Source organism: Macaca mulatta, chromosome 6 (genome assembly GCF_049350105.2).
Source record: "Macaca mulatta isolate MMU2019108-1 chromosome 6, T2T-MMU8v2.0, whole genome shotgun sequence".
Lineage (NCBI taxonomy): Eukaryota > Metazoa > Chordata > Mammalia > Primates > Cercopithecidae > Macaca > Macaca mulatta.
The window spans coordinates 188,058,172-188,085,734 of record NC_133411.1 but is presented as its reverse complement, the minus strand read 5'-3'; the positions used below and the strand labels follow the sequence as shown (position 1 = coordinate 188,085,734).

Genomic DNA, 27,563 nt, shown 5'->3' with positions numbered 1-27,563 from the left:
TGTGACCACAGTCAGGTAGGTAGGAGGAGTATGTGACCGCAGTCGGGTAGGTAGAAGGAGTATGTGACCACAGTCGGGTAGGTAGGAGGAGTATGTGACCACAGTCAGGTAGGTAGAAGGAGTATGTGACCGCAGTCGGGTAGGTAGGAGGAGTATGTGACCACAGTCAGGTAGGTAGAAGGAGTATGTGACCACAGTCGGGTAGGCAGAAGGAGTAGAGTATGTGACCGCAGTCGGGTAGGTAGGAGGAGTATGTGACCACAGTCGGGTAGGTAGAAGGAGTATGTGACCACAGTCGGGTAGGTAGGAGGAGTATGTGACCACAGTCGGGTAGGTAGGAGGAGTATGTGACCACAGTCAGGTAGGTAGGAGGAGTATGTGACCGCAGTCAGGTAGGTAGGAGGAGTATGTGACCACAGTCGGGTAGGTAGAAGGAGTAGAGTATGTGACCACAGTCGGGTAGGTAGGAGGAGTATGTGACTGCAGTCAGGTAGGTAGAAGGAGTAGAGTATGTGACCACAGTCGGGTAGGTAGGAGGAGTAGAGTATGTGACCGCAGTCGGGTAGGTCGAAGGAGTATGTGACCACAGTCGGGTAGGTAGAAGGAGTATGTGACCACAGTCGGGTAGGCAGAAGGAGTAGAGTATGTGACCGCAGTCGGGTAGGTAGGAGGAGTATGTGACCACAGTCAGGTAGGTAGAAGGAGTATGTGACCACAGTCGGGTAGGTAGGAGGAGTATGTGACCACAGTCAGGTAGGTAGAAGGAGTATGTGACCACAGTCGGGTAGGCAGAAGGAGTAGAGTATGTGACCACAGTCGGGTAGGTAGGAGGAGTATGTGACCGCAGTCGGGTAGGTAGGAGGAGTATGTGACTGCAGTCAGGTAGGTAGAAGGAGTATGTGACCACAGTCGGGTAGGTAGAAGGAGTAGAGTATGTGACCACAGTGAGGTAGGTAGGAGGAGTATGTGACCACAGTCAGGTAGGTAGGAGGAGTATGTGACCGCAGTCGGGTAGGTAGAAGGAGTATGTGACCACAGTCGGGTAGGTAGGAGGAGTATGTGACCACAGTCAGGTAGGTAGAAGGAGTATGTGACCGCAGTCGGGTAGGTAGGAGGAGTATGTGACCACAGTCAGGTAGGTAGAAGGAGTATGTGACCACAGTCGGGTAGGCAGAAGGAGTAGAGTATGTGACCGCAGTCGGGTAGGTAGGAGGAGTATGTGACCACAGTCGGGTAGGTAGAAGGAGTATGTGACCACAGTCGGGTAGGTAGGAGGAGTATGTGACCACAGTCGGGTATGTAGGAGGAGTATGTGACCACAGTCAGGTAGGTAGGAGGAGTATGTGACCACAGTCGGGTAGGTAGGAGGAGTATGTGACCACAGTCAGGTAGGTAGAAGGATTATGTGACCGCAGTCGGGTAGGTAGGAGGAGTATGTGACCACAGTCGGGTAGGTAGGAGGAGTATGTGACCACAGTCGGGTAGGTAGAAGGAGTAGGTGACCACAGTCGGGTAGGTAGGAGGAGTATGTGATCGCAGTCAGGTAGGTAGGAGGAGTATGTGACCACAGTCGGGTAGGTAGGAGGAGTATGTGACCACAGTCGGGTAGGTAGGAGGAGTATGTGACCGCAGTCGGGTAGGTAGGAGGAGTATGTGACCGCAGTCGGGTAGGTAGAAGGAGTAGAGTGTGTGACCGCAGTCAGGTAGGTAGGAGGAGTATGTGACCGCAGTCGGGTAGGTAGGAGGAGTATGTGACCGCAGTCGGGTAGGTAGAAGGAGTAGAGTATGTGACCACAGTCGCGTAGGTAGGAGGAGTATGTGACCGCAGTCGGGTAGGTAGAAGGAGTAGAGTATGTGACCACAGTCAGGTAGGTAGGAGGAGTATGTGACCGCAGTCGGGTAGGTAGGAGGAGTATGTGACCGCAGTCGGGTAGGTAGAAGGAGTAGAGTATGTGACCACAGTCGCGTAGGTAGGAGGAGTATGTGACCGCAGTCGGGTAGGTAGAAGGAGTAGAGTATGTGACCACAGTCAGGTAGGTAGGAGGAGTATGTGACCGCAGTCGGGTAGGTAGGAGGAGTATGTGACCGCAGTCGGGTAGGTAGAAGGAGTAGAGAGGAGTATGTGACCACAGTCGGGTAGGTAGGAGGAGTATGTGACCACAGTCGGGTAGGTAGGAGGAGTATGTGACCACAGTCGGGTAGGTAGGAGGAGTATGTGACCACAGTCGGGTAGGTAGGAGGAGTATGTGACCGCAGTCGGGTAGGTAGGAGGAGTATGTGACCACAGTCGGGTAGGTAGAAGGAGTATGTGACCACAGTCGGGTAGGTAGGAGGAGTATGTGACCACAGTCGGGTAGGTAGGAGGAGTATGTGACCACAGTCGGGTAGGTAGGAGGAGTATGTGACCGCAGTCAGGTAGGTAGGAGGAGTATGTGACCACAGTCGGGTAGGTAGGAGGAGTATGTGACTGCAGTCAGGTAGGTAGGAGGAGTATGTGACCACAGTCGGGTAGGTAGGAGGAGTATGTGACTGCAGTCAGGTAGGTAGGAGGAGTATGTGACCACAGTCGGGTAGGTAGGAGGAGTATGTGACCGCAGTCGGGTAGGTAGAAGGAGTAGAGTATGTGACCACAGTCAGGTAGGTAGGAGGAGTATGTGACCGCAGTCGGGTAGGTAGGAGGAGTATGTGACCGCAGTCGGGTAGGTAGAAGGAGTAGAGTATGTGACCACAGTCGGGTAGGTAGGAGGAGTATGTGACCACAGTCAGGTAGGTAGAAGGAGTATGTGACCACAGTCGGGTAGGTAGAAGGAGTATGTGACCACAGTCGGGTAGGTAGGAGGAGTATGTGACCACAGTCGGGTAGGTAGGAGGAGTATGTGACCACAGTCGGGTAGGTAGGAGGAGTATGTGACCGCAGTCGGGTAGGTAGGAGGAGTATGTGACCACAGTCGGGTAGGTAGAAGGAGTATGTGACCACAGTCGGGTAGGTAGGAGGAGTATGTGACCACAGTCGGGTAGGTAGGAGGAGTATGTGACCACAGTCGGGTAGGTAGGAGGAGTATGTGACCGCAGTCAGGTAGGTAGGAGGAGTATGTGACCACAGTCGGGTAGGTAGGAGGAGTATGTGACTGCAGTCAGGTAGGTAGGAGGAGTATGTGACCACAGTCGGGTAGGTAGGAGGAGTATGTGACCACAGTCGGGTAGGTAGGAGGAGTATGTGACCGCAGTCAGGTAGGTAGGAGGAGTATGTGACCACAGTCGGGTAGGTAGGAGGAGTATGTGACCGCAGTCAGGTAGGTAGGAGGAGTATGTGACCACAGTCAGGTAGGTAGAAGGAGTAGGTGACCACAGTCAGGTAGGTAGAAGGAGTATGTGACCGCAGTCAGGTAGGTAGGAGGAGTATGTGACCACAGTCGGGTAGGTAGAAGGAGTATGTGACCACAGTCGGGTAGGTAGAAGGAGTAGAGTATGTGACCACAGTCAGGTAGGTAGGAGGAGTATGTGACCACAGTCGGGTAGGTAGGAGGAGTATGTGACCACAGTCAGGTAGGTAGAAGGAGTATGTGACCACAGTCGGGTAGGTAGAAGGAGTATGTGACCGCAGTCAGGTAGGTAGGAGGAGTATGTGACCACAGTCGGGTAGGTAGAAGGAGTATGTGACCACAGTCGGGTAGGTAGAAGGAGTAGAGTATGTGACCACAGTCGGGTAGGTAGGAGGAGTATGTGACCACAGTCGGGTAGGTAGGAGGAGTATGTGACCACAGTCAGGTAGGTAGGAGGAGTATGTGGCCACAGTCAGGTGGGTAGGAGGAGTATGTGGCCACAGTCAGAACATCTGCAGAAGAGAGTCAGACCCTGAAGGTGAGAATTTGAGGATCTCTGTGCCAGGGACGTGGAGATCCTGGGGAAACTGAGGATTTCCTGGAGAGATGTGAATATTTCAAAGCTGACTCCAAAAAATGGAGAATACATCATAAGTCCCATAACCATGGAGGGAACTCAAGTTCTTCACCTTTTCCAAAGTTTTGCCAGTGCATTCATACTCATTTGCATACTCATTATCAAGCAAGACTAATGCAGTACTCCGTAAACTCATGTATTCTGAAATCTACCCAATGTATCTTTCGTAGTCAATGGGACCCTTACACCCAGATGCCAGAGGCAGCCCGTCAGGACAAAGTACAGACCTGTCTCGCTTCTGAAAAATAGAAGTAAAAATGCCAAGGCATTAAGAGTTTAATTGAATAACGCATAAAGAGAAACTTCCACCGTGACCAACTAGGGCTTATCCTAGGAATGTGGAGATTGTTTAATATCAGGAAATCTATTCATACAGTTCATCACATCAGTTCCCAAATGACAAAACTCATCCTCTAACAAATACTGTGTGAAGGGCTTCTGTGTGGGAAGTGCTGTGCTGGGAATATTCCCTGGCAGGGTCCCTGTCCTCAGGGGACCGCTTCCAGAAGGGCGATCTAGACAAGGAAACAGTTGTACCAGGGCTCAGGGCTGGATGGAGGAGATGCGGGGCAGGCATCTTTCCTTGCAAGGTCAGGAAAAGCAACGGGAGGAAGTGACCGTTCCACCCCGACCTGAAGATGGTTCAGTGAAGTGACCAGCACAGAGATGCTCCGAGCTCACAGGCTGGGAGGGGAGGGAGGGCACCTGAACCCAGAAGGAGGAGCACAGGGACAGGAAGAGCAGACCCAATGCCAAAGACGCCGGAAGGAGCAGATCGCAAGAAGCAGAGCAGATCTGTGTCGCCTGCCAAGGGGTTTGACTTGCCCATGAGGGCAGCTTTAAGCAGAGTGACACGATCCCATGTGCACTTCTGAGAATATCACCGGCTCCTGTTGGCCAGGTGTGGTGGCTCACGCCTGTAATCCCAGCACTTTGGGAGGCCGAGGCGGGCGGATCACAAGGTCAGGAGATGGAGACCATCCTGACTAACGTAGTGAAACCCCGTCTCTACTAAAAATACAAAAAAATTAGCCAGGCGTGGTGGCGGGCGCCTGTAGTCCCAGCTACTCGGGAGACTGAGCCAGGAGAATGGCGTGAACCCGGGCAGGGGAGCTTGCAGTGAGCGAGACTCCGTCTCAAAAAAAAAAAAAAAAAGATCTCTGGCTCCTGTGTGCAGAAGTGGCAGGTGGAAGCAGTGACTTAGGAGACAGTCACTGCCATCAAATGGGGGATGACGGCAGCTGGACTGGGACCATGCCTGGGTGCAGGGATACAGACAGGAGGACAGAGGAGGTCACTTCGAGAGGATGTGGCACTACGTGGGTGAAGGTGGAGAGACACTCAGCGGGGTAGATGATGGTATCGACCCCTGAGATCGGGGAGCACAGGCGGGAAGCTGAAGAGGTCAGCTGAGATGTTGTTAGAGGTGCCTGGTGCCATCCCAGCAAAGGAGGCCAAGAAGAGGTGGGTATGGGTCTGGAGCCCTGCGGAGGTCTGGAGCTGGGGTAGCAGAAGCAACTGTAGGCATGAGGAGCTTGCTGCCTGGGGGGGTGCCTGGGAGAGAGGCCCCAGGGCTCCCGTGTGGAAGGCTTCGGCAGGGCAAGGGCATGACGGCCCCACAGCCCCTCACAGGGCACTCCTCCTTTTAAAAAAATCCAGAAAACTGGTAACACAGGGCAACAGGACAACCAAGATTGTGTTTAAAGGTGGAAAAAGCAGCACAGTTCCCTACAAGTGTTCTGCACAGCGAATTCTTAGGATATGAGTAGATGTTACAGAGGACTATAGAGCGATCCCAAGGTCAAAGAAGCCTGGAAAGTGCTGGTAAAACGAAGGCAGATGGGCATGCCTGGGGGTGAAATTTCCCGTAGACTTTCCTGTGGACGTGTGCACGGTGCACCCCCGAGAGCCAGAGCAGTCCAGGGGGTCTCTGAACACTTTCTCCACGGAAGCTTCTTCCTCGCCAAATCCACAGCCTACCGAACCTGCTTCGGGGAGCACTGCCCTGGAGAGAGTCTTGGAAACAACAACAACAAAAGACCCATAAACTAGTCACTTTGGTTCTGAAAATCCTACATAGTTTTATGTGACATGAAGCTAACATTGGAAAAGAGCAGAGACAAATTCTCATTGTTTGCTGTTCATCATGTGTCGGGAAAACCTAAAAGAATCCGTGGGGCAACCTGTCGAGTTGGGAGAGGAGTTTGGTGATGTGGCCAAATATAAGACCACTGTTTAAAAAGTCAATAGCTTCTGTGTGAACTGAAAAAAAAAAAAAAAAAAAAAAAAAAAAAAGCCTTGGTAGTAGGGAAAACAGGGAGAGAAAATTTCCATTATGGTAGTAACCAAAAATGTACAATACGTGGAATAGTCCTGACAAGACAGACGAAGGACCCATTGGAAGGAAATTGTATGTGATTAATGATAGGAAGAAAGTGATCATAAATGAAGACATAAATGCCGTCTTCATGGGAAGCTGGGTGTAATCGAGAGGTTGACCTTTCCCAGATTCATAGCTGGAAGTGTTAGGAAGTGACTCTAAGTGCCATCTAGGAGCACGAACGGTCAGGAATGGCTGAGACAGGTGTGGAGCCCAAGCAAGCAAGAGACCTCCTCCAAACATCTTGTGAAGTGAAGGTAATTAAAATAGGGCCGTATTTGCATAAACTTTCACAGACAGTTCAGTTGAATAAAATAGTTGAAAATACCCCTCTTACAAATAACCTAACGTGATAAACATAGGATACTTATTGCGTTATGAATAAATATAACATAAATTTAATAAATAGGAAATTAAATTATCATATGCCAAATAGAAGCCAGTACAACATTCAACTATTTAAATCACACAAATCAAGAAGAAAATATTGGTTGTCAAGAGCTTTCTAAGCATAAATCCAATTGAAGGAATTGTAAGGGGGAATATAGATATATTTGAATAAGTGTAATACAAAACTTCTGTCAAAAAACACAATGAAAAGGCTAATGACAAGCAGGAAAAACATTTGCAATGTGACAAATATGTCTTAATCTATAAAGACTTCCTCTAAATCATAGGGAAACAAAATTGGCAACGGAAGGAAACAAAGAAAAAAATCCAAGTAGCTAAGAGAAAACCCATATGGAAAAGTATCTAACTTTACTGTTAAAGAAATAAATAGGCTGGGCGCGGTGGCTCAAACCTGTAATCCCAGCACTTTGGGAGGCCGAGGCGGGTGGATCACGAGGTCGGGAGATCGAGACCATCCTGGCTAACATGGTGAAACCCCGTCTCTACTAAAAATACAAAAAAAAAAAAAAACTAGCCGGGCGAGGTGGCGGGCGCCTGTAGTCCCAGCTACTCGGAGGCTGAGGCGGGAGAATGGCGTGAACCCGGGAGGTGGAGCTTGCAGTGAGCCGAGATCGCGCCACTGCACTCCAGCCTGGGCGACAGAGCGAGACTCCGTCTCAAAAAAAAAAAAAAAAAAGAAAAAGAAATAAATAATTCACCATTTATAAAGCACCAATTCTGTCAGGATGAAGAGGGATTTACGGCTGGGTGAATGAAGCATGCACACTCTTTCAGTATGAGTACAAATATTCCAAGGAAATGTAGCGCTATTTATCACTGCCCTTAAAAATGTTCTTTTTATTTATTTATTTATTTTTTGAAATGCAGTCTTGCTCTGTTGCCCAGGCTGGAGTACAGTGGTGCAATCACAGCTCACTGCAACCTCCACCTCCCAGGTTCAAGCGATTCTCCTGCCTCAGCCTCCTAAGTAGCTGGGATTACAGGTGCCTGCCACGACACCCAGCTAATTTTTTGTATTTTTAGTACAGATGGGGTTTCACCAGGTTGACCAGGGTGGTCTCAAACTCGTGACCTCAGGTGATCTGCCCGCCTCAGCCTCCCAAAGTGCTGGAATTACAGGCACAAACCACCGTGCTCGGCCTTTAAAATGTTCTTGATGTTTGCCCCCAAACATTAATTTCTATGACCCCAGACATTCATTTCTACAATTCTGTTCCAAAGCAGTGATCCCAGCTGTGGACCAAGTTTTAGGAACAAGACAAGGGTCATGGCATCATCTCTCATGTAAACAGCAGCAAACAACCTGTATTGTCCAATAATAGTGGTCTAGTTAAATAATGAGAAACCTGTGTGGTAGAATATTAGGCTACCACAGAATGGCATTCTCAAAGCATGTTTAATGGCATCGGGAAATGGTTACAGTCTAAAGTCGTTTGTTGTTTGTTTGAAAAGCAGGATATCGGTTTTCCGTATGATCTCAATTTGGTGTACAAACATATTTGCAGAAAAGACTGGAAGGAACACATCAGATGTGAACAGGATTTGTCTCTGGGCAGTAGGCCAATTAATTTTCATTTTCTTCTTTGTACTTTACTGAATTTTTTAAATTCAACACGATGAGCATGGTTGTTATTATTATTATTATTTTAAGAGATGGGCTCTAGCTCTGTTGCCCAGGCTAGAGTGGATTGTGCAATCATAACTCACCACAGCCTCTGTCTCCTGGGTTCAAGGGATCCTCTCATCTCAGCCTCCCAAGTAGCTTGGACTGCAGGCACACATCCCCACACTCGATTAATTTTTTTTTTTTTTTTTGGTAGAGACAGGGTCTCACTATGTTGCCCAGGCTGGTCTTGAACTCCCAGTCTCAAATGATTCTCCTGCCTCTGTATCCCATAGTACTAGGATTACAGGTGTGAGCAACTGAGCCTGGCCCAACATGTTTCTTTTATAAACAAAACAGTGCATTTTAAATTTATGAAATTTAAATTTTTTTAACGATTTTTTAAAAATCATTTAAAAATGGTAGGATCCAAATGATGCCGTTTAACTGAATTCAGCACTCTGGAGAAAGGTCTCCGATGGCACGCCACAGGGCTCTGTCACGCTCAGTCCTTTATTTCTGATTTGAATGAAGACATCAAAGAGAATTCATGCTTTCCCTTGGCACCTCATCTCTGCAGTGGACTGGGGAGGATTAATGAGGTTTCTGTGTTCCACCCTATGGGCACTACCTTACGTTTCCTGTGGCTGGGGCAGGGGACCCACCTACAGCGGGTCCACCTGAAGGAAATGAGAAATCTTGGAGTGAGGACGCAGGCTGCCACAGGTACGTGGTCACCCCTGCATGGGAAGCCCATGCCCCTGAGTTAGCAGGCACTGCCCTCCTGGCCAGGGCCTCCCTGGCCCCTGCCCCTCATGCACTGTGCCTGCAGAGGCTCTACTTTGCTGGGGCCGTGCTGGTGCCCCTCTTTCCCTGTTGGCAGAGTCGGAAATGGGGCAGTGGGCAGGAGACTGGTTGTCAGGTGCAGCCTGCTCTTCCCAGGGACAACATGGGGACACGTGCAGGCCCTGGGGGTGCTGAGATCCACAGCCAGCAAAGCAGGTCAGCTCAAGCCCATGGGGGGCACTGGGCAACTTCTGTGACACCAGGTACAAAGAGAACAGAGAGGACATAGGTGAACCGAGGCTGGCCTTGCTTCCGCCTCCTCCTGGGAAGGGGCTTGAGAACGGATGGCGGTGAGGGATTGGAAGACAGAACTGGAAGGTGGACGCATGCTTCCAGAGCTAACTCCAGATGGAGCCTGCTCACCCCTGGCCCCAAGGGCTCAGTGGACCAGCAGCTGAGGAGGCAGGAGAGAGGCAGTGCTGGGTTATGGGGGGTGTGGGGCCCAGGCCACCCCAGTGCCTGTCTCCAGGACCCTCAGCCTAACTTGGAGGACAACCCACAGCCCGTCCCTCTGTCAGACCCTGGGGATTAAGGGACGACTGGCCTCCTGGAATGTTCTGGAACATTCTAGCATTCTGGGCCTTTTTTTTCTGCTCCTAACTCATGCCTGCCCAGAGTGGTGCTCAGCAAAGCCCACTGCATACTCTGCCCACCTTTTTCTGCCTGGCCCTATCCCACCTGCCTCCTAGAAGCCTCCTAGATCCAGCCTAGGAGGCAGTGATGGGGGTAGGGGACGCCAGCTCCCATGGGGTCTGCTGTGTCCCGGGGATCTCAGGAGCCACCGGTTGGTCAGGTGAGTGTGGACTGCCAGAACAGCCGGGGCCTGCCCGCTGCTGTGCTCTCCTTTAGAGGGTTCCGGGCTGTGAGAGGGGAAGTGAGCCAAGGTTGTGAATCCTCATTGCTTTGGGTTGGACCCACTGCAAAAGTGCAGGAAATAGCAGAGTAGAGGAGGTGGCGCTGCTGGGGCTGGGCTGAAGGCTTGGGGTAGAGGGCACAGCGACCAGGAAAACGGGTGCTGGTCATGGGCCCCGGCTGACTCAGTGAATGCGCCGTGGGCCACAGGGCTTGGGAGCAGCATCTGTGGGACAAGAGGATCCATCTGCCGTCCCCAGGTGGCCAGGGGAGAGGCCATCCTGGGGAGCAGCAGCACACAGTGCACCTCAATGCCAGAGACCTGGCTGTTTTCTTTTTCCTATTTCAAACCCATCACAGACCAATACTTCCGTACCATACATTGTAAGTGAATTATTGAGAAAAGTAGATGTGACCCAAACCGAGGTATCCAGAAACTCTAGCTCTGGGTTTTTATTATTAAATTCTGTGGACATAAACTCAACCCATCCAATTGCTATGAAAGTTTCTAGTTTCTATGCTTATCTCAGTGTGGACTGGAACAGTTTGTGTCCACCAGGCACAGCCTTCACTTTGCATAGCACTGGGGGAGGCCCTGTTTTCAGGTCTGTGAGGTATGGGGTGGATGCGGGAGATGTATCCTGCTGCCCCCAAAGCATCCGGCCAGCCCAGAGCCTCTGGCCTCCCGAGCAGCTGCTGTTGAATCCCAGGAAGGTACATGAACGAGGAGGGAAGAGGAGCCCTGTGTCCGGGCAGTAGAGCAGCAGACAAGACAGCAACGGAGTAGTGAGCACTGGCAAGGCATACAGCAGGGTGGCAGGCAATAGGGGACCATGGATGGAGCGGCCAGGATGGGGACTTCCTAGCCAAGAGCTGAAGGGCAAAAGGCCCAGCTCCTGCGTCCAAGGAAACAGGCTCTGCTTGCTCACAGAGATGCGCAGCCAGGGCTGCTCGATGGGGCTCTGGGGACAAAGTTTGGCACATGGTGAGGATGAATTCTGATGAGCTGCTCTTCAAGGAACCACAGGCTTCCTGTCAAGGAACGAGGCCCCCATCTCTGGAAGAATTTTAGCATGGCAGAACCAAGGCATCAGGAGGGGGCTGAGCTGTCCCCGCCACGGTGGAGGCAGACTCTGGGGGCTGTGAGACCGTGACCCAGACTTGAGCAGAAAGTGGCCCAGGCATTCAGTTCCTCTTATTCATCCCAAATTGTGACAGAAATAGACCAGCTCCCCGCCTGCCGCTACCCCATCACCTGCCGCTCCCCCATCACCTGCCGCTCCCCCATTGCCTGTCCCCCCGGCCTCACCAGGCTCCAGTGGGATAAAATTGGTAGCACTTGTTTGAGTGACATGTTGTTTGTCTTCTAGCTTATGAGAAGCCTCTGAGTTATCTCAAGTTTTTCCTAAAACAACATTTTTCTCCATTTCTTAAAAAAAAAAAAAAAGCAGAAGAAAAGAGATGATCTTATTTTATACAATATGCCACCAGCCAGGGGGCAGAGCGTCGGCAACACTTGAGGTTGCATAGCAACTGGCTTTTCAATTGATTTTTTGAGAAGGTACCAAAGCTACTCAACTGTTCCCATTTTAAATATTTCCTAGGATGATGAAAATCAAAGCAAATGGAAATCAGAGACTTGGGGACCATCAGAGAAGGACATAAAGTGTCTTGTTACAAAAAACCAGGTCAAGACAAAGTGTGGAACGCTTGTTGGAATTTTTCAGCATTGGAAGTGAAAGGTCTGAGAAATTTTGCATGTGAGTCTCCTAGTGGAAAGCAAGAGAAGAGAGGTGCTGAGGACGGGGGCTTGGTGTGCCCACCCACCCACCTGTAGGGTAGAGTGGCCCAGCCATGGTGCAAGAAGGCTAGGGAGTGAAGGTCTAGGGAGGATATATCAAGGGCCCTGGGGATCTGGGACAGGGGGCGAGGTGGGGAGCACACCCCGTGCCTCGTCCCAGGGACAGTCCCCTGTCCTCCTGAGCATCTGGGTTCCAACCCCCAACCTGATAGGGGTGCAAGGCATGATGGCCCACCCAGGTCATCCTCAATCCACCTCCTGACCCAGACCTACCTGGGTCCAGAGAACTAGGAGGCACTAGGGCTGGACACTGCCCTCGGGAGGTGTCTTCCGTTTGGACTGCAATAACAAAAACACCTTGGACTGGGTAATTTACAACCAATGGAATTGTGTTACTCACTGTTCTGGGGGCTGGGAAGTCCAAGAGCAGGACACCAGCAGAACTGATGTGTCATAAGGACCCATTCCTCCTAAAGGGCACCTTCTAGCTGTGCCCTCACATGATGGAAGGGTGAACAGGCTCCCTAAGGCTTCTTTTGTAAGGGCGCTAATCTCATTTATGGAGACTCCACCCTCATGACCTAATGACCTCTCAAAGGCCACACTTCCTAATACCAGAACATTGGTTCTCAGATTTCAACCTTTCAAATGTGGGGAACACAACATTCAGATTCTAGCAGGAGGCCCCTCTCCTGGCTCCCCCCAGGCCTGCACCGGCTCATGCCTGGGAAGGCTCGAGTTGAGAATCCTGTTCTGGCAGCTTGGCTCTCTCTGGGAATAGCTTCCTAGGCTTTAGGGAGGATGGCTGGAAACAAAATGCTGGAACGATATGGGAGTTCTGGCAGAGAAATGAGGTGCACGCCTCCTGCCCCAGCTCTTGTTGTGGTTCCCTGTCGTGATGAAATTTGATCTGTAAGCCGTGCCTGGAGCAAGAGACCTCCAGCCTTGGGGGAGTCCACATTGCATTCAGCTGGGGCGCACGGTAGAAGGTGCGCTCACGGAGCCGGGATGGTGGGACCCTGTCCCTGCCATTCATTCTGGCTTTGTCCATACTCGTGGGACCTTTGGTGAGCAATGTAACATCCTGGAGCCTTAGTTTCCCCCATAAGGGGGGTCTGTGAAACCCCAGCACACCACAGGAATGATGACAATCATAAAGGCGTTCATGCAAGGGACTGTTTGTAGAGCGTCTTCTGGGACAGGCACCGTCTGAAGCCCTTTACGTGACTCTCTGCCCTCACCCCCACAGCAACCCTATGGAGTAGTCGCTGTAACCATCCCCGTTTGACAGTGAGGACCCTGGCTCCAGGGGTTAAGCGGCCTGCCCGGGGCCACAGGCTGGTGGAGCCACTCTGCTCTGGGAGGAAGGGCTGGACTCTGTGATCCCGCTGGTCAGGAGCGCCAGCTTCAGGTTCCTTGCCCTGGTCCCCTGAGGATCAGATGCTCCCAACCAAGAATGACTTTGCCACCCCTCCCCCTGAGCCAGGGGACATTTGGCAGTGTCTGGAGAGACTTTTGGTTGTCACGACTAGGGGGAGGGTTCCACTGGGTTGTGGCAAGGAGAGCCCAGGGGTGCACTCAACATCCTGCCATGCACAGGGCGCCTGCCCTACCCAACAGGAATTATCTGGCCCCAAATGTCTGCAGTGCTGAGGTTGAGAAATGTATTCTGCTCACCTGAACCAACCCCCCTGCTGTCCTATCCCGCACCTGTTTGGGAGGCTGGTCTGAGGCAGGAGGACCCCTCTGGGATGGGGACAGTTGAGAAGATTTGCTGAAGCCACATCCCCTTGGGACATGAGCCAGCCCCAGCGGGTAGGCCAGTCCCCGGGGACTGGTGTCATACTCCATCTGTATCATCAGCACGGCAGAGACAAGGACAAGGAACGCTTGTGGGTGCTGACTGCACCCTGCCTGAACTGTCTTGGGCGGAATCCCCCAGCTCCAAGCTTGGAGCTGCAGTTGTGCCCATTTTGCAGGTGGGGACAAGAAAGGTAACCTGCCCAAGAACAGAGCAGATGAGATATTTAGACCGGGCCTAGGACTGCCCAGGTGACCTCACCTGCCACCTGCAGTGGCCTCGGTTGAGCCTTGGTCCGGTAGCGGCCTGCGGGGCTGGCTGAGCGCGCCTTGCCCAGCAGGCAGAGCCTCCTGGCGGGGCGGGCGCGGTTCCAACGGAGACGGCCTCCAGGCTGCGCATCCCCATCCCGGCTTCCTCCCACGTCTCCTTGACTGAAGGAGGGAAGGGCATAAATAATTCAGCTCATTCCAGAGCAAACAATGGAAATGTGGGAGAGCAACGATTGGAACAGAGCTTTTTGCTCAGGTGGTAATTGATGTATTTAGGGTGGAACCCAGAGGCCGTCTCGGGGCTCCGGGAGCCCGGGTGCGGCCGCGGTGTCCGCGCAGGGTGCGTCCCCGGCCCGGGCCCCCGTTCTCGCGGCAGCAGCGCCACCTGGTGGCCGCTCGGGCCCGGCCCGGCCTTTGCCTCGCGCCCCGCGCGGGGGGCTCCCACCCCCACGTCTATGTGGGGCTTTGGCGAGTCCCTTCAGTTGTCTGAGACGCGGCTTGTCATCCGGAAGGTAGGAAAATAAGGTTGAAGTGAGATGTTGTGTGCCCAGCCTGAGCCCAGCGGGGCGCTCCTTGCGGGCAGTCACTTATTATTGGGGTCAGCATCTGCGGGGCAGCCCTTCTGGCTCACTTCCCCAGGCCTTGAGAACACCCCCACCGCCGGCCCCGCCCTCCCTGCCCAGCCTGGCTCCCAGGGCGCTTGGGTTCGTTCCTTCATTCCTGTGTTCCCTCCTGGTCACTAAGCACCCAGCAGCCAGGGCCCTCTGGCCACATTCGCTGCCTCATCCTGGCATGGAGAGCAGAAGCTGAGATTGCCCCGAGCAGGGCTACTGAGGGCAGGCATGGGCCAAGGCTGCGGCACAGACTCGTGCGCAGCATCCACCCAGCCCTCAAGGAGCTTAGGCTTTAGTGGCTGAGAGGCCAGCGACAGCAACAGGCATATCCCCAGTAGGTGCCCCATCTGGCAGGTGACCGACTGCATCCAGGAGAGGGGACCAGGCAGGCAGCTCAGAGCCAGGGTCACGCGGCCAGGATGGGGGCTGGGGCTTGGAGCTGGACACAGCCCACTTGCCCACCCAAGGCACGCAGGCCCCCTAAGCTTCTGGCTGTTCCCTGAGGCCCGTGGGGTTACCCAGACTCCTGCAGGCCGGGCCTGAGGTTCAGGGACCCACAGTGTTTCCTCATCCTTGCCCTGGCCAAGACTCCTGACAGCCCTGGGGAGCGTTCAGCAAAGTGACCTTCTGACCCAAGGTGAGGCCCATCAAGCTCTTGCCTTGCTAAGTCCCTCAGCTCTGCCCTCTCCACCTCATGGTGGGATCACTGAGCCTTTCATGCACGTCCTCAGACCCCTTCCAGCCCAGGCCAGGGGAGCCAAACAGGCTGAACCCAGAGGAAACACCATTCTTCTTGGGACCAGGCTCTTGGCGCTGCTCTGGGAGGACCCCAGGGGCCTGGACGAGTGTCTGCTTCCTGCATCTGGGCAGCTCTGTGAACCAGCATAGCAAGGAGGGTCTCCAGGTGGATAGAGGTGGGCGCTCATGATGGCCAAGGAGGACCCTGCACATGGGAAGAGCCAGCCTGGGCCAGGGCCCCAAAGCACTCGGGCAGTGGAGTCCACTTGGGAGCCCATGTCTGCAGCGGTCGATGTCACATCCAAACAAGTGGCAGAGCCCTCCATGAGGGATGACCTCTGTCCTGGGGCCCCTGTGGAGGGTCCGATCAGCCTCCTAGGAAGCTCTTCTGTTCCCATGCTCTGAGCTAGGGTCAGCCCACACAGGACTCCTCCTGCATCCTGGGCTGGGTGGGCCCCTGGACTCCATCCACAGCTTGACTGCAGGCTGCTCTGGCCTGGCTCTTCCGGGGCCCCCAGGCTGGAGCTGGGAGTTCTGGGAGCCGCTGCCGCTGTGAAGCGTGTGCCCTCAGAGGCCCTGCCTCACTCAGGAGGTGGATCCTGCAGCTACCATGCAGCCCCAGGGTCTAGAAATGTCCAACTACAGTCATACAGCACCAGCTACCGCCCCCTGCTCTGGAGGGTGGGTGCCCGCGGCTGCCCCGGCAGAGGACTGGCTGCCCTGTAAAGCCCCTGGCTGGTCCTGTGGCCACCCCTTGCAGAGCCCAGGCTGCTACTCCCCAGGAGTCAGCAGAGCTGGGAACAGGTGGAGTCACACAGACAGACTTTCTTAGAGGAGCCGTGCAGAGCAGAGCAGGCAGCTAAAAGTCAGGTGCATTCAGGACTGGGAGGGACGCAGACGACCGGGGTGAGCTGGTGAAAGAATCCTCAGTTGAAACAAGCAACGCAGCCTCCCTCAGTTCTGGAGGAGATCCATACATGAGAAATGTGTGTTTCCTCCTCCTCGCTCAGGGGAAGCACAGTTCCCATGCTCGATACAAGCAAGGGTGCAGGATGGTGGGGGCTGGGGTGCCCCAGGCAGCAGGGACCCATCTGGCCTCCTGCATGCAGGCCAGGTGGCAGAGGAGCAAAGGAGGTCGCATCCCAGCAGGTGGTCCCGCTGGAGCCCAAGTGACCCACGGGGGAGCTCCCTGCATGTCAGGCTAGTATCCTTTGCTGGAGATCTCAGCAGAGAGACCTGAGCTTGGCTCTTCCCCCTGGGTTCTGACTTCTCCCACAGCGAGGGCCTTGCCCTGTCCACGGCCAGCCCAGACGTCCTTCCTGGGCTGCAGACCTGTCCAGCTGCCCCGATGTCTGCCTGGACATCAGTTTCTTTCTGGGAGGAGTCCTTAGAGGCATGCAGAACCCAAGGCTGCCTGTAGCTCTCACGGAGTGGAAGGAGTGGGTGGAGAGAAGGGGGCTCTGGGGTGCATGAGCAGGAATTTGCGGATGGTTGCTTTGGGTGCTGCCACCAGGCAAACCCACTTCAGCCAGTTTTCAGTCCTTTCAAACCTGTGCTCCATGAGGCCTAACGTGGGCCCCCACTAACGCTTGGGACTGATCACCCACAAGGGCTGCACCCCCAGAAGTGGGAGAGCTCCCAAAGCAAAACTGCCCAGCTCTTCCCCACGAGCAAGCTGGCCAGGACAGACATTGCCATGACTGTGTTCCAGGCACTGCAGACCCCACGCTTTTCCTCTGGAGCTTATCGTCCCCTTCCCGGGCCTCCGCTTCTGCCTTGCTACCAATCCCCAAAGCCAGAGACTGGTGCCGTCTCTGCCTCGTTGTTCCCATCCTGCAGCCCTGATGCCTCTTAGCTCCTGCCGCAGGTCCTGACCCTCCTGACATAGCACCAGCCACACCTGCATGCATCTCAGTGCCACACTGTCCCCTTCTATCCCCACGCCTTCCTCACTGACCCAAAGGGCTTTTTTAAGAATGCACACAGCCCATGCCCTAGTCTCTGGGCACAAGGTCAGTGTCTGGGCATCATGGGTACCCCATAGCCCTTGAATGCTCCAGACCCAGCAAGGACAAGATCTCTGTCCCTGGGCTCCTCTATGCCCATCAGCGATAGGCCGGTACCTTGGAAATGTTGGGACATTGCAGAGAGAAAGTACAAGCAGCTCCATGGCTTGTCAGTTAAAATCCCAGTGGCAGGTTGAGTCCTGGGGTACCTGGACACTGAGGTAACTTTCTCCTCTACTTCTTGGGGTGCCCCCTACTGGGACCCAGGCTCCCAAGGTCCAGCACACTCATGTCTTCTGAAGTCCTGCCTCCCAGGGTTCCCCGGCCCCAGTGCAGCTTCCCCTCCCTGTGCCCATGCACCCCAGCCCTCCCCCTGTCCCCTCCTCAGGGAGTCTCCTCAGAACCCCAAAGCCAGAAGGGGGTCGTAGACCCCTTTAGCTCTGGACCCTGCAGTACAACCCCCTTGGGGTTGGAGAACGAAAGTGGCAGACTGCCTTCTTGGAATGGGCCAAGAACAAAGCGAGGCAAGAACAAAAACACCAATCAATATTTCAATAAATTATCTTGCCGCAGCAGCAAGATCACTTTGGCTGCTAAGAGGGGCTGGGAACCCGGGCTGAACCACAGAAGCCAGCATCTGGGAGGAGAGAGGTGACTGGCCAGAGTGGATCCAGTCTGCAGGGATGTGGAGAAGCGGCTGTCCACTGCAGGGCTCTTATTCCAGGGTTCTGGCATAAGGCGGTGATGGGGGGGATGCGTTGTTTTGTCTGCATAACTAATTTTAATTTGAGCCAGTGTTTACTACTAGGTAGGTGTCTGTAAAATCCAGATTTCACCACTGACCTGAGAAATCTGATCCGGCGGCTCTGGGCCTCTGTTCCTGCCGGCACTGGGCGGATGTTGCTCCCTTCAGCTGTGCCTGGGCACCTGGGTTTGCCACAGTCCTCACCACTCCTTATCACCCCCCACCGACTCTATTCTAATAGGGAGATATTCCTCTGTACCCTTTCTCCTTCAAAACTGGGAAAACACAAGATGGACTTACTTTTTGTGCAACCAGCCTGCCTCATTGACTTGTCACCTGCCTTGCTCCTGTAGGCACTTGGGTTTCCAGCGTCCTCCCAGTACTCCCCACAAGCCCACGCACTAGGATGGCGGACCTCCCTGCACACCCCCAGCCTGCCTGCTCCCAGCCTGCCTCAGCCTGGCTCCTGCCACGGCTCTGTCCTACCCGATGGCCTCATTCCTGCCTCTGGGCCTGATATTGGGGCATGTCTTTCTGGCCGGACTCTTCTGGAGCTAACTGGTTTGCTAACAATGCCCTTTGGTGTTTGTTTTGTTTTGTGTTGTTTTGTTTTGTGTTGTTTTGTTTTGTTTTGTGATGGAGTCTCACTCTGTTGCCCAGGCTGGAGGGCAGTGGTGAAATCTCAGCTCACTGCAACCTCCGCCTCCCAGCTTCAAGCGATTCTCCTGCTTCAGCCTCTCAGGTTGCTGGGATTACGCCATCAAGCCAGACTAATTTTTGCATTTTTAGTAGAGACAGGTTTTCACCATGTTGGCCAGGCTGGTCTCAAACTCCTGACCTCAGGTGATCCTCCCACCTCAGCCTCCCAAAGTGCTGGGATTACAGGTGTGTGCCACTGCGCTTGGCTAACTTTTTGTTATTTATACACACAAAGAGAAATATGTGGTTCTACTTATATTTATGCAAGAGATATATTTATGCAAGAGAAAAAACACTTGCATACATAGCTACCAAGGAATGCACATCTCTATTTTATGGCCAGATAAGTCCTTAAAGGGGAAAGGAACACACCCAGGACTCAGAGGGACTGCTGGTTCTCTTGGAGGGAACTACTTCGGTGTTTGGAGTCTATGGTGAGAACAGAAACCAAAACGATGCTGTGAGGATTGTGGAGGAAAAAAGGAAGGGCGCCGCTCACAGAAGCCTCGCTTTTGAAACGACACTGTACACGTCTTATTTAAGGAGGAACTTTAGGGCGCTGAGTTGAGTATAGATTTTGGTTTCAGGCTTCTTTGGATCCGATCTCAATTCTTCTACTTCCTAGTTTCGTGACACGGGCAAGCTGCTTAACTTCTCTGAGTCTCAGTTTCCTGTCCAGGACAGCTTTCTTCGTCCTGAAGTCTAAATGAGAGTGCCTGCGAGTGTTGTGGTGCAGAGAGGGTGTGCGGGACCCTGGCTGTCAGGCGTATGTCATGATACAAAATGGAATGGGATGGTTCCCAGTGGTTTCCCGTGTGTGGTTCCTGTGGGAATCATCTGTGTATGCCCCTGTTCTTGATACAGCTGTTTTTCTGTTAGTTTGGTGCCAAAGTCCTTGACATTACTTTTAATGGCAAAACCGCGATTACCTTTACACCAACCGAATATGTCAGTTGCAGTTTCTTTTCCTGCCCTGCGTTGGTTTCTGCAAGTACCTTCAGGTGGGCGGAACATATAAAGTGATCGCCCGCTTCCTCTGGCCTTGCACACCACACTGGGATTTCCACCTCCCCTGCCACGGACCCTCCCAGGACTGTGAGCTCTTTGGGGTGAGGTCCACATGGCATTTGCCGTCTGTGGAGGCCTTGCACGGAACAGGTGCCTCACAGAACAGACACAGGACTTCTGGAAATGGGGTCACGGAGGGACTATGCGAGGCCTTAGATGACCTAGAGCTTGGCTTCCACATCTCACCTGAAAACTGCGGTGACTTTGTGTGGAAACTCATGCAGGTGAGTGTGACTGGGGAACCTTCTCTTCCATGTCGAAGAATGGAGCCCAGTGGGAGCAGGTCCCGAGAGTGACCGGGCCGGGCCTTCGTACCACGTGGACCAGATTCCCAGTGGATGGGGTCTGTCAGCACTGCAGACTGCTCGGCCCGCTACTGGGCCACCAGGCGCCAACCCCTCTCTTCCATTTCTCTCCATCCCCCTGCAGTCCATGAGCCTCATCGAGATCGGGAACCCCTCTCAGAGCCTGGAGAATGTCTGCCGCTGGGCCTACCTCCAGCAGAAGCCGGACACGGACCACGATGAGTACCACGACCACGCCATCTTCCTCACGCGGCAGGACTTTGGGCCCTCGGGCATGCAAGGTGAGCCTCACCCACGCAGGGCCACAGAGGCGTGAAATGGAAATAAGCCCCTGGCCGTGCAGGGGGCCCTGGGAGCCTTGGCCCAGCCCAGGGAAGAGTGTCAGGGCAAGGAAGGCTGTGGCCACCATAGCTGGGTGAGGGTGTGGGGCAGTGCACGGACGGACAAATACACATTAGAACAGAATCCGGTGTCCTGAATTGGACCTATGTGTACAGGGACACTTTTGTGACACAAAAGTGACATTTCAGAGAAGAGGAGGAAAACAGTCTAACAAATGGTGTGGGGCCAATTTGGAAAGAAAGGAGGCCTGTCGCCTCCACTCACTCTGTAGACGGAGAGCATCTCACATGGATTTTAGGTCTAAATAAGAAACGCAAAATACCGAAAGCAGATGACGCAGGCGGCGGCTCCGTGTTCTTGGAGTTAGAGACATTTTTTTTAAACAGAGACAAAAAAAAAAAAAAATAGGCCGGGCGCGGTGGCTCACACCTATAATCTCAGCACTCTGGGAGGCCGAGGCGGGCGGATCACGAGGTCAGGAGATCGAGACCATCCTGGCTAACACGGTGAAACCCCGTCTCTAAAAAAAAAACAAAAAATTAGCCGGGCGCGGTGGCGGACGCCTGTAGTCCCAGCTACTCGGGAGGCTGAGGCAGGAGAATGGCGGGAACCCGGGAGGCGGAGCTTGCAGTGAGCCGAGATAGCGCCACTGACTCCAGCCTGGGCGACAGAGCGAGACTCCGTCTCAAAAAAACCCACAAACTCAATGGAAAAAACTGATAAATAGTAGCACATTTTAAAAGTTTGCGCATTAAAGGCACTGCTAATCCACTGGGGGAAATATTTATGAAAAAGGACTGATATCTGAAGTATATGAAGAACGCCTACAATAATAGTAAGGATAATAAAGACAATCCAGTCGGAAAGTGGGCAGGAGACTCTTTTGAGGCTCTTAACCAAATATGAATGAGCAATAAACATATGAAAAGGCACTCAACTTCAGTAGACATTGGAAAAATGCAATTGAAACAATGAGACTGGGCATGGTGCTGGATGCCTGTAGTCCCAGCCACTCGGGAGCCTGAGGTGGGAGGATTGTTTGAGCCCAGGAGGTGAGCTATGATTGCACCACTGCACTCCAGCTTGGGCGACAGAGCGAGGCCTTGTCTTAAAAAAAAAAAAGGAAACAGAAGAAAACCACAATGAGATATCAAGACATAGCTAATAGCTTAGTTAACTTGAAAAGACTGAAGCTGCCATGTCTGGGTGAGGAGTGGATAGCTCGCCCTCGAACGCAGTGCAGCCAGGGGTTGCCCCAACCACGTGATGAAGGTGCGCTTGGCTCTTTTGTCTTGGTGAGGGCACTAATGGGGAGCAGAGCTATCCCCCAGGAGAGGAAACCAACACAGCTTTTATATTAAGTGACCGGATCACTCATTTAAAAATGTGAAACTGACCGGGTGCGGTGGCTCACTCCTGTAATCCCAGCACTTTGGGAGGCCGAGGCAGGCGGATCACTTGACGTCAGGAGTTCGTGACCAGCCTGGCCAACATGGTGAAACCCCGTCTCTACTAAAAATACAAAAATTAACCAGTGTAGTGGCGGGCGCCTGTAATCCCAGCTACTCAGGAGACTGAGGCAGGAGAATCGCTAGAACCCAGGAGGCAGAGGTTGCAGTGAGCTGAGATTGTGCTACTGCACTCCAGCCTGGGCAGCAGAGTATGAGACTGTCTCAAAAAAAAAAAAAATATATGAAAGGACACCCAAGGGTTACCAGATATTTTTTTAAAACCCAAAACACAAGAAATCGTTACAGCATGAAAAAGACAGACCAAGATGTGAAACAAAACAAAAAGTTTGAAAACTGGCTCTAGAGAAAACAGAGATAATTTAGAGACAAGAAAAGCAGGTTTTTAAAAGTAGCATCCCCAGAATGTTTGAGAAAATACATCCATAAACCCAGAGGAGGTTTCTATGAAGAATTAGAGAACAACAAAGCATTTGTATAAAATTATGGATAGGATGGGGAAAGTAAAAAATTTGAAAGCTAGACCAGGCACAGTGGCTCATGCCTGTAATCCCAGCACTTTGGGAGGCCAAGGCTGGCGGATCACGAGGTCAGGAGATCGAGACCAGCCTGGCCAATGTGGTGAAATCCTGTCTCTACTAAAAATACAAAAATTAGCCGGGCGAGGTGGCGGGCTCCTGTAGTCCCAGCTACTCGGGAGGCTGAGGCGGGAGAATCGCTTGAACCCAGGAGGCGGAGGTTGCAGTGAGCCAGGATCATGCCACTGCACTCCAGCCTGGTTGACAGAGTAAGACCCTATCTTAAAAAAAAAATCGAAAGCTGAAATGAAAAGTCAAGGGCATCTCCCAATGGGAGCAAAAGACGAAAAGATGAACATGAAAGAAAAGTTAGGAGACATTTCCTCCATCGAGGAGGCACACTCTATCTGATAAGTTTCCGGATGGAGAAAACAGCCGCACAGTAAAATAAGAGGGAAGAAAACAAAGAAAAACATAAAGATGCGCTTTCAAATCTCACAGGCTCCTGTAATGCTAAGTAGGATGAATGAAAAGCCTCCCACGAGGCAGATGCATCTGCAAGCCTTGCACGCAAAGGACAAAGAGGAGATGGCAGCATTCCACTCCGGCACACAGACTCAACACTCATCTCAAAATCTGCAGAGCAAAAAATGCAGATTTCCCTATTTATTACAATGGGAAAAGACAAGGGTTAGATCGCCACACTTCCATTTTTAGGGGCATACACCGCCAGCTCACCCAGGATCCCGGTGACCCTCCCCTTCTCCGTGGACCGCGTGGCCTCAGGGTCTCTCCCTGGGGCGTGGCAGGAGTGAGGGCAGGTTGGGCTTCTGAAAGTCAGGGCTCCGTGCTTGGCAGGCCTCTAGGAAGACTCCCAGGGGTACAAGTAGAGACCTCGCGTGGCACCCATATCCCTGTATGCACTTCTCTATTTTGTCCGAGCCGCCTCCCTCTGCTGAGACAAGGGCTGGGGAAATGAATCGGCCTCATTATCTGTCTTCCTCAGTTTGACGTGGAGTCTCAGCGTCATGAACTTCTGCCACCCTCCCTCTGGCCCTGGGCCGTCGTAGGCCACTGGTCTCATCTTCTGCGGTGGCTCTGGCCTCTCAGTCCACACCAGCCAGGCGCCTCTGGGAGATTCTGCAGGCCAGTGTGGCACATGGGCTGAACAGCTTTGCAGCCTTCTGCGGCATTACGGAAACAGGTTTAGCTGGGTTCTCAAGGACCCCAGAGAAACAAGGGGAGACCCAGGAAACACCCCCCAGAGGAGGTGGGCTTGGAGGGTGTGATGCCAGGCAGATGAGGGGCAGGATGCCTCTAGCAGAGAGAGGTGTGGAAGCAGGTGCTGCTCAGGGGCCACTCAGTGAGGCAGGCAGTGGGCAGGGGCAGGTGGCGTGAAAGAGAACGGCAGGCAGGAAACTGTCAGGTGTCAGACAAGCCATAGCAGGTGACATCTGACTAAGCAGAGGGCCCCAGCTGCAGTGTAGCTGTTGCAGGCAGAACGGCCACGGGGCTTGTGTGGTGATGGGCTGGGGGCCTGCTGTCAGCCAGATGTCACAGGCTATGAGGTGTCTGCTATGGTGTCTTCTGAGCTGTGCCAGCTGGGGGTAGTTAACTGTGGAACAGGAGGCACTGGGGCCTTGAGGAGAAGCAGCACCTGGGAGTTGGGCCAGGCCTCACCTTCCCATCCAGTCTATGGCAGCGTCTAGAGCCGCCTCTTGTCTCCTCCCAGGCTATGCTCCCGTCACCGGCATGTGCCACCCGGTCCGCAGCTGCACCCTGAACCACGAGGACGGCTTCTCCTCAGCCTTCGTGGTGGCCCATGAGACTGGCCACGTGTAAGTGGAAGGGCGGGGCACAGAGGGGCCTCCCTAGGATCCCCAGCCCTGGCTGCCCACTTCTCCTCTGTGCCTTAAGAGGGACACACCCTGTGTGAAAGCCACCTGGGGTGTGGTCTCCTGTCTTCCCAGCACTGGGCAGTGCTGGCCCAAGGCCCACTGTCTGCTGAATGAAACAATCAACAGAGGAAGGGCTCACCTGCAGACTGAGCAGGCGCTCTGGGCCTGCTAGAGCTGGGGCCTTGCCGCATTATCCCATCCAAGCCCCCAGGCAGGGTGGGCTCTACCCCATGTTGTAGAGGAGGCTCGGAGGTTTGGAGGGTGGCTTGCCCAGAAAGCTGGAGGCAGGGAAGCCATGGTTCCGCCCAGGTGTGCATGCCCCTCCTGGGGACAGGATACCCGGGGACTACCCGCTGGACACTCTCTCCCCAGAGTGCCTCAGCTTTCGAAGTGCAGCAGGTCGGTGCCACCCGGCTCAGGGTGGGCCAAGGTCAGGGGAAGCCCGTAGGGGAAAGATGAGGCTCCCTCCTATCATCGGGGTGGGGTGGGACTGGCAGGCCCGTGTGCCAATAGGATTCAGCCAGCTGCCTCACCCCTCGCAGGCTGGGCATGGAGCATGACGGGCAGGGCAACCGCTGCGGCGACGAGGTGCGGCTGGGCAGCATTATGGCGCCCCTGGTGCAGGCCGCCTTCCACCGCTTCCATTGGTCCCGCTGCAGCCAGCAGGAGCTGAGCCGCTACTTGCAGTGAGTACTACCCCTGTCCTCCGAGGGCGACCCCTCAGTCTCTGGGCTCAGCTTTGGGAGGGTGCAAGTCCCCATGCACCGGAGCCAGAGCCCTCCGACCTCAGGTCCTCTAGCCTTGTGTGCAGGGGAGGAGAGAGGGCACACCTGTGAGAGGAGCCTGGTGTCTGGAGGAGAACCCGTTGTCAGGAGCCTATCCTTGAATGGCAAGTAGGCAAGGCAGCTACCCTGGGGTCTGTGCAAGCCGGGTCTTGGTATCTTACACCAAGGACAAGAGATGCAGCAGGGAAACTGAGACAGCACAGCCAGGGGCCGGGATGTGCAGGTAGGGCTGCTGTGGCAGCTCCAGCAGGGGCCTCAGCTGCCTCCAGGGCTGGATGGTCAGCCATGCTGAATGCTGCTTGCGGTCCCGTGTGTCCCCCACAGCTCCTATGACTGCCTGCGGGATGACCCCTTCGCCCACGACTGGCCGGCACTGCCCCAGCTCCCAGGGCTGCACTACTCCATGAACGAGCAGTGCCGCTTTGACTTCGGCCTGGGTTACATGATGTGCACAGCGGTGAGTGTGGCAGCCCTGCAGCAGGGTCCCCTCCCAGACCTGGGAGGAGGTGTGCTGGTGTTGGGGCAGCTCCTGGGACAGTGTGAGGATCGGCCCGGCGTGGGGAGCGCAGAGCAGCCCTCCAGAGTGACAGCCTCTCCCTCTGCACCCACCACTCCCCACCCACTAGGCACCCTGAGCCCACCTGGCAGGCCCAGACGGTCCTAGGCAGGAAGCACATGGGTGACAGGGCTGTGACCAGGGTGTCAGCCAGGGGCAGTGAGAGCCTGGCAAGGCCTTTGTGTCAGCCTGCACAGGTTAGGAGGGCTCCCAAGGAAGAAGGGAGGCCTGCAGGCTCAGCAGAAGGAGAGGGCATTCAGGAAGGGAGGGCCACGGATACAGAGGCCTGGAGGAGAGCGTGGCAGGCACAGGAGCACTCGATGCTCTCCAGGGCTGAGTGCCAGGGCTGAGCCGTCAGAGGAACCGGCCATCAGCATGGAGGCCGTGCGGGGGAGCTTCAGTGTCTGTGAGTGTCTTCATGCTCGCCTCTGCTGCATGAAGGAAAAAAGCAAAGTAGTCCCATTTTACAGATGAGGAAACGGAGGCCCAGAGAGGCTAGGTAACCTGCCTGAGTCCACACAGCGAGCAAGTGGTGGAGTCAAGTACCAATGCAGGAGGGCTGACTCCTTCCAGGACTCCCTAAGGAGCTCGGTGGACTCGATTCTCATGGCGATGGGGGGCTCTGGAAAGGCTTGAGTAGGGGAGCCTCAGGGCCGCGGCTGAGTTTCAGCTGATCCCTCAGGGCTGTCCTGCGGGAAGTGCTATCAGGACAGGAAGCAGAAAGGCCAGGCAAGCGGACTGTGAAGTCCGGGGTAGGCCGAGGCTGCAGAGGGGGCAAGCCTGTGGGGTGGGGGCAGGGCTTCACCTGGGTTTAGGAGGGGAATCCACAGCAAAGAAAGGGTCAAAAGGGACCCTCTTAGCCTCAGGCGGGCACATAGGGCCCAGCTGCCTGCCAGGCCCCCTGAGGTGTGCAGCCTCCAAGGGCTGGAGGCAGAGAGGCCTAGCCGCGTCCAGGGATGCTGCAGCCCCCATGCTGTACGGGCAAGGTCCTCACCGCCCCAGAATCATGACACCCACCAGCCACACAGGCCCATCACGGGCCAGTCCCACTGGGGCATCTCAGGTTACAGGACCCGGGGGGCGGGTGGCACCCCTGGGAGGTCCCTGAGGCGGGAGGGCCTGGCAAGCTGTGGTTCTGTCTTCCAGTTCCGGACCTTCGACCCCTGCAAGCAGCTGTGGTGCAGCCACCCGGACAACCCCTACTTCTGCAAGACCAAGAAGGGGCCCCCCTTGGACGGGACGATGTGTGCACCTGGCAAGGTGAGGCAGGATCAAGGGCAGCAGTGCAGAGGCCAGGAATCTTAGGTGCCCAGGTCGCCAGGGACAGGCCCTGAAGTGGAGGTGGGGGGCCCTCTCAGGGGACCTCTGGTGCCCTCTCCTCTCCCCTTTCTAATTACCCCTCACACGCTATACGCCAGAGCTTCCTCCACCCTGTGCGGGGCACACCTGGCATCTGAGAGCTCCTCACAGTGCTTCATGCCCCCCACTCAGGAATCCCCCTCTAAGGAGTAATTTCTGGGGTCCTGGCAGCCTTTGGTCACCCCTGGGCACTGTGGGTCACCTTCGAGGCCAGCATTGGAGTCCTCGGGCCCAGCATGAGGCTTAACCTCTCCATCCCCAGGATCTCGGTGTTTGTCCCTCGCTGGGCACGCTGTCCTTCAAGGTCACTTGATGGCTGCCCCAGGCCCACTTCCCACCCTCTGGTGACTCTTGAAAGAAGGGCTTCTTCCCCATGGTCCTCCCAGAACTCCAGACCTGATTCTCATTGGTTCAGATGAAATCACACACCCCCTCCTCTGCCAGTTAGTTGCTAGGGGGCTGGCATATGCAAATGAGCTAAGCCTGGATCCATGCCCGGGAAGGCTCAGCCCCACTGAGACCACCCCGGCCCTGCAGT

The 27,563-nt window shown here is 54.3% G+C and overlaps 1 protein-coding gene across 1 annotated transcript in view; it reads left to right on the top strand.

The window, feature by feature from the left end:
• The window catches only part of ADAMTS2 (ADAM metallopeptidase with thrombospondin type 1 motif 2), a 311,641-nt gene that overhangs the window by 239,078 nt on the left and 45,000 nt on the right, over nt 1-27,563 (top strand). Inside the window, exons 6-10 of the mRNA XM_028849988.2 lie at nt 20,223-20,379; nt 24,160-24,265; nt 24,868-25,011; nt 25,435-25,567; nt 26,813-26,926. Coding sequence (XP_028705821.2) covers nt 20,223-20,379; nt 24,160-24,265; nt 24,868-25,011; nt 25,435-25,567; nt 26,813-26,926 — 654 coding nt within the window. The remainder of the gene's footprint in view (nt 1-20,222; nt 20,380-24,159; nt 24,266-24,867; nt 25,012-25,434; nt 25,568-26,812; nt 26,927-27,563) is intronic.